Source organism: Lutra lutra, chromosome 16 (genome assembly GCF_902655055.1).
Source record: "Lutra lutra chromosome 16, mLutLut1.2, whole genome shotgun sequence".
NCBI lineage: Eukaryota > Metazoa > Chordata > Mammalia > Carnivora > Mustelidae > Lutra > Lutra lutra.
In genome coordinates, this window is record NC_062293.1 from 42,874,333 (window position 1) to 42,880,332 (window position 6,000).

General features: G+C 51.7%; 1 protein-coding gene across 1 annotated transcript; it reads left to right on the forward strand.

The window, feature by feature from the left end:
- Positions 1-1,213: 1,213 nt before the first annotated feature.
- Positions 1,214-5,512, forward strand: ERAL1 (Era like 12S mitochondrial rRNA chaperone 1). The gene is made up of 10 exons (XM_047708794.1): positions 1,214-1,512; positions 2,448-2,575; positions 2,698-2,775; positions 3,398-3,444; positions 3,605-3,666; positions 3,835-3,947; positions 4,039-4,287; positions 4,429-4,578; positions 4,703-4,783; positions 4,919-5,512. The coding sequence occupies exons 1-10, from the start codon at positions 1,230-1,232 to the stop codon at positions 5,039-5,041; spliced, it is 1,314 nt and encodes a 437-aa protein (XP_047564750.1). The 5' UTR covers positions 1,214-1,229; the 3' UTR covers positions 5,042-5,512.
- Positions 5,513-6,000: the final 488 nt, after the last annotated feature.

Genomic DNA, 6,000 nt, shown 5'->3' on the forward strand with positions numbered 1-6,000 from the left:
CCCAGGACGCTGGGATCATGACCTGAGCCGAAGGCAGCTGCTTAACCAACTGAGCCACCCAGGCGTCCCCCCCTCTCTCTCTTTTAAGTAAGCTCTACACCCAACCCAACACTGGGCTCAAATTCACAAGCCTGAGATCAGGTGCCGCATCTGAACCAGACAGTCGCCCCATCTTTCATTCTGTCTTTAGGTTTATCACCCAGACCATGCTACCTGAACTATTCCTGTCAGGTGTCTCTGTCTCTGTCTCTGTCTCTGTCTCTCTCTCTCTCTCTCTCTCACACACACACACACACACACACACACACACGGCCTCCAGGACACAAGTCCTGTAACAGGGATTTTTGTCCATTTTCTTAATTCACGCATCCCCATCACCTGGATACGGCCTGTACACAGCATATGAATAAATCCCCATTTCTCCAACAACTGCAACATTTCTCTCTCAATTTCAAGAGTGTGACTGAGAGACTTCAAGGATGATTAAGGGTTAAAGGCGCAAAACGACTAAGATACATCAAGCTCCGCAGGCCGCTAAGGCAATCTGGGGGGACTGTAGCTCACTACGCAGCTTCTCCTCCCTTTACAGAGCCTCTGGTTTTTCCTCAGAAAGGAATGGCCTTAGGGAGAAGATAGTAACGGAGGTTCATAAATGGGAAATCGGGTCTACTGCTCCTCAGGAACACCGACCCAGGGAGTACTCCCTACAGGAGGCTCACATAAAGCAAAGGTGCAGACTGTCGGAAAACGCAGCCCACCGCTAATACAAGCCAGGGAGATACTGGGAGAGAACCTGCAAGCCTGAAACCAGAGAGAACTAATAAGGCACCCATTCCGGTTCTCAGGACCTTCCCTCCTTCGGTGCATTCGTTTCTCCAGCTGGGAGAAGTCAGAAGCTAAGAGAAAAATTTCTGCCGCTTGTCCTCATGGGAGCTGTAGTCTCTCAGGGCTCGAAGGGCCTTTTATAAAACTTCGGCAGGAGGCGAAGAAAACAGGATATTTATGGGAGTCCAAAAGGATCATTATGTCCACGGAAACTCTAAATACACATTTTTCCTTTCCCTTAGCCTTGGTCAGTCTCCGGAGCAGTTTCTCCCCCAGCCCACCTCCAACATCATCTGTATTTCCGCACTCTGGGTCAATCTAGCATTCCGCTCGTTCGCTTTTCCACCGCCCTATCCAATCGTAGGTGAGTTCCTGGTCAGTTCCCGGAGTGCCTTGCGGCTGTAATGGCTGCTCCCAGCCGTCGCGTGGCTACGCTGTTTTGGGGGGTGTCAGGGGTCCGGCAGTTAGGCACCAATGCCGCGAGGGAGCGGGGGGTCCAGCTCTCCTCGCTCTTTGACTGTCAGCGGAGGTGCGTGTCCTGTTTCGCGGGCGCCGCCTTCTCTGGTCCCCGCCTGTCCTCTGCCTCTCACCGTTATGGCCAGAGCTCAGCCTTGGACCGTTTCCTTGGACTCTCTCAGCCAGACAGTTCGTTGACTTCTCACCCTCCCGGCGTGTCTATGCACAGAGGTAAAGCACCCAGATAGGCTCATCCCGGACTGTCACCGTTTTAGCGAAAACGTGAAACTTCTGGGTCGGGGAAACTCCTCAGTCCCTGGGGATATCATCTTTGGTTCTATATTATGGAAAACGATCTAGAGGCCCCGAGAGAAAGGCGAGCCTTGGAGTATCTCACAGGAGAGAGATACCACGTTCTAAGAGTTGGGAGCCAGAGGGAACCGATGTGGTCACAATCAGAGACGCTCACAAAGAGCAGGAGATTGAAGGGACACGGGCAGGGCAGAATTGTGGCTCTCTGTCCCGAAGTGGGAAGCGAACTGGATCCAATAAGTGCCCCATCTCCTTGTCAAGAGACTGAGTTACACCTAGGAAATAGCACCCTCTGTTTCTCAAGTAGCAGAGACTACACTCTGGTAGCGAGGCTGGACACAGAAACTGGTCATGGTAATGCAATACTTAAAAGCACTGAGAAAGCTTGCAGAGCTTTTATAACATCCTTAGTAGGGTGAGATTGTCTGAGCTGGAGGGATTTCTGACTTTATCTGTTCTGGCTGTGCTTTCACACATGTACACATGTACATACATTTATCAGGGACAACTACGCAGTACAATTCCACACAGTAATTGAGTATTAAATGCCAGGGATTGTGTTGATAGTTTTTGCAAAATTGCCAACCGTCAGAAGGTTTTAAGTAGGCATTGTTAATATTATCTCCCATTTTACAGGTGAGAAAACTAAGGAGCTTAGAGAAGTTAGAGAATTTGAGAAAATCATATAAACAAATGAATGGGCAAACTAAGTCTCGAAGCCAGGTCTCAGCTTCAACCTGGTACACTAAGCTTGTATTCCCTATTTCCTTTGTGGGCCAGTAGGACTGAGTACCTGAGAGGGGATCCATATTGCATTACCTGTCGCTTCCTTCCTGCCCCTACCCCACACACAGATGAGCAGGATCTCCTATTGGTCCATCATCCCAACATGCCTGAGAACCCCCGGGTCCTACGAGTCGTCATCCTGGGTGCCCCAAATGCAGGGAAGTCAACACTCTCCAACCAGCTGCTGGGTCGGAAAGTATGCTGCATCTTTGACACCCTCTCCTACCCCGCCCTTTCATCTGTCACTTTTTTCTGTTTCTTCATGAATTGTCCCACAGTGATCTGGGAACTCAGTTGGGACTTCTTTGTTTTTGGCAGGTGTTCCCTGTCTCCAAGAAGGTGCACACCACTCGCTGCCAAGCTCTGGGGGTCATCACGGAGAAAGAGGCCCAGGTGGTGGGTAACTTCAGAGGAAGTCCAGCAAACTGGACATTGGGTGAACTTAAGAGGATCTCCCTTACATTTAGACCTGAACAAAATGTTTAGATTCACTTTTTTTTTTTTTTAAGATTTATTTATTTATTTATTTATTTGACAGAGAGGGAGAGAGATCACAAGTAGGCAGAGCAGCTGGCAGAGAGAGAGGGGGAAGCAGGCTCCCCACTGAGCAGAGAGCCCTATGCGGGGCTCGATCCCAGGACCCTGAGATCATGACCTGAGCCAAAGGCAGAGGCTTAACCCACTGAGCCACCCGGGCACCCTGAGATTCACTTTTCTGAGGGAAGGGGGTCTCCTCTTTCATTAGGCCTAGTGCAGTTCTCTCTACTTTACACCCTCTGGCTTCTAGTCAGAAAGATCTATTTCCCTCTTTACTCCTTCCTAATCTTCCATATATTCACAGTCATCATCTTTCTGTTAGATCCTGCCTAGAATTAAAATAAAGCTGAAGGGTAAAAATCTGAAGTCATCCTGTCCTAGAGTGGGTGCAGTTTTCTGACATCAGTGGTGGCCTTTCTCTCACTTGCTAGTCCTAATCGTTCCATCTTGGGGGGTGGGCATCTCTCTTTCCTGATTTTAGATTCTACTTGACACCCCTGGCCTCATCAGCCCTGTTAAACAGAAAAGGTAATAGCTATGGAAACAGGTTTGTAGAGGGAAAGGTGTTGAGGAGAAGGTGGGGAGATTCCACCATAAGGTCTGGAAAACCCTCTTACCATACCCTATCCCTCATTAGGAGTATATCAGTCATAAGACCCTTTCTGACCTATGTTTGTCTGTCCCTCAGGCACCATCTGGAGCTTTCTTTGTTGGAAGATCCATGGAAGAGCATGGAATCTGCTGATCTGGGTTAGATTCATGAGGGGAATCTGAAGCCCAATTTACATGGTCACGGTCTCTTGTTCCTGGTAGTTTGGGGGATGGGGGTTGACCCAGAGCCCATATCATGGACATTTTGGAGGGGTGGGGAGAGAGTGGTCATATATTTGTCCTGCTCCCCACCCTGCCAACTTCTAGTTGTGGTCCTTGTGGATGTCTCAGACAAGTGGACTCGGAACCAGCTCAGCCCCCAGGTGCTCCAGTGCCTGAATCAGTTCTCCCAAGTCCCTAGCATCCTTGTCATGAACAAGGTGAGCACCACCTACTTGATGAAGGGGTCTACTCTCCTCTGTGGGGCCCATCTCGCTGACCGCACACCCTCTGCCCATCTTCCACGCCCAGGTAGATTGCCTGAAGCAGAAGTCCATTCTTTTGGAGCTCACAGCAGCCCTTACCAAAGGTGTGGTCAATGGCAAGAAGCTCAAGATGAGGCAGGCCCTTCCCTCAAAGCCTGGCACTCCTTGCCCCAACCCAGCAGCTGAGGGCCCAAAAACACAGTCTGTGGGAGGCCCTCAGAGGATCGGCTGGCCCCACTTCCAGGAGATCTTCATGTTGTCAGCCCTAAGCCAAGAGGATGTGAAAACACTAAAGGTCAGTTAGCCTTGACCGGAGCCTGGCCTTTGATTTCTACCTTGTGAAGACAAGCCTCGGGAGTTCCTCCTGGTAGTGAGAGTGAGTAGGAAAGTCTTGGTTGGGACTGAGCTGCCCACCTGTCCCTCTCTGTACCCACAGCAATACCTCCTGGCACAGGCCCGGCCAGGACCCTGGGAATTCCACAGTGGAGTCCTCACTAGCCAGACGCCTGAGGAGATCTGTGCCAACATCATCCGAGAGAAGCTCCTAGAGCACCTGCCCCAGGAGATTCCCTACAGTGTGCAGCAGGTGTGGGCACAGTGAAGGAATTTGGGGGCTCTTCACCAGGCACAGCACCCAGGACCGGACACCTGGGGCCTGGAGAACTAGGAATGTGGGTCCGTCTGACTAATCATGATGTCTCCCTGTGCAGAGGACAGTGATGTGGGAGGAAGGGCCAAGCGGGGAGCTGGTGATCGAACAGAAGCTTCTGGTGCTCAAAGAATCTCATGTGGTAAGCCAGGTTAGGCTTGGAGAAAGGACCAGGGCATTAGGCAAGGGTTCTTCCTCCACTGCTCAGGAGCCCCGAGAGCAGCCTTGTCTCTCTCTCTCTCTCTCTCTCACCTTCTCACCCTCACCCCACCCTCAGAGGATCCTGATTGGTCCAAAGGGGCGCTTGATCTCCCAGATTGCACAGGAGGTGGGCCGAGATCTCATGGACATCTTCCTCTGCGATGTTCAGCTGCGGCTCTCTGTGAAGCTTCTCAGATGACCTCCCTCAGCTGCCTCTCCGATGGCATCCCAGCCCAAGCTGCTGGCAGGAGCCACTGACCAGGATGGCCCCTGCCCAGGGATGGGGACTGGTGAGAGGCATGGGCACTGCCTGATGGACTGACTGGCTGGCATGGCCTTAGTGAGCCTGCCTAGCCCCTGCCTGACCACATCTGTTGGAGGAAGAAACTTAGCTCAGTTACGGGGTCGTGCCTCTGCCTGGGATTCCAGCTGCTTAGCTCTAGAAATTGGCTCTTCGGTAGGAACAATGTCACACTGCTTCTGGCTGGCATCGAACCCAGAGTTTCTCCCTGAGTTGCCAGTTTTAGCAGAGAGGGCTTTTTCCTATCCCCTCAGTTCCTCTACCTTAAAGCCACGCATAAGGACTTGTGGGTCCTAAGGGAGATAGTGTCACTTTCCCCATCCCTCTCCCCAGGCTCGAATGCTAATAAAGTTAAAAGACAAGCATACTGGTTCTCATCTTTATTTCTTTAGAACAGGAAAGAGAAAACCCATTCCCTCACCCCCACCCTGTTGTCTGAGCTGGAGTCTCCCTCCCTTCCAGTGATCTGCTCCAGGGTCCTGAGCTCTCTTCTTGACACGTATTCTGGGTACAGCAAGAGAACCGTTACCATTACTAAACTCAGTAATGGTAACGGTTTCCTCGCCATCCCCAAGCGTCCTGGTGGTCAGCAGGCTGTGATAGGCTGAGCGGCGAGCCTGGTGGGTTTGCAGCATCCCCTCCCCTCCTCATCTGGCTCCAGAGCTGTGGGGACCCGGACTAGTACATCATCTATACTGTAGTATCTCATTGCAAACTTACAGTATATGATGATATCCCAGCCAGGGCCCCGCAGCAGGCACAGGGAGCATGGCTTAGAGAGCACTGAGGCAGGGAGAGACACGGGCTGGGAGCAGAGCAGGACCAGTCGGTGCTGGACACGCAGCACTCCCCACTCC

Coding starts and splice junctions, on each gene's coding strand:
- ERAL1 (XM_047708794.1), top strand. CDS start 1,230: ATGGCTGCTCCCAGCCGTCGCGTGGCTACGCTGTTTTGGGGGGTGTCA. Junction 3,948..4,038: donor GCATCCTTGTCATGAACAAG/GTGAGCACCACC, acceptor TTCCACGCCCAG/GTAGATTGCCTGAAGCAGAA. Junction 4,579..4,702: donor TTCCCTACAGTGTGCAGCAG/GTGTGGGCACAG, acceptor CTCCCTGTGCAG/AGGACAGTGATGTGGGAGGA.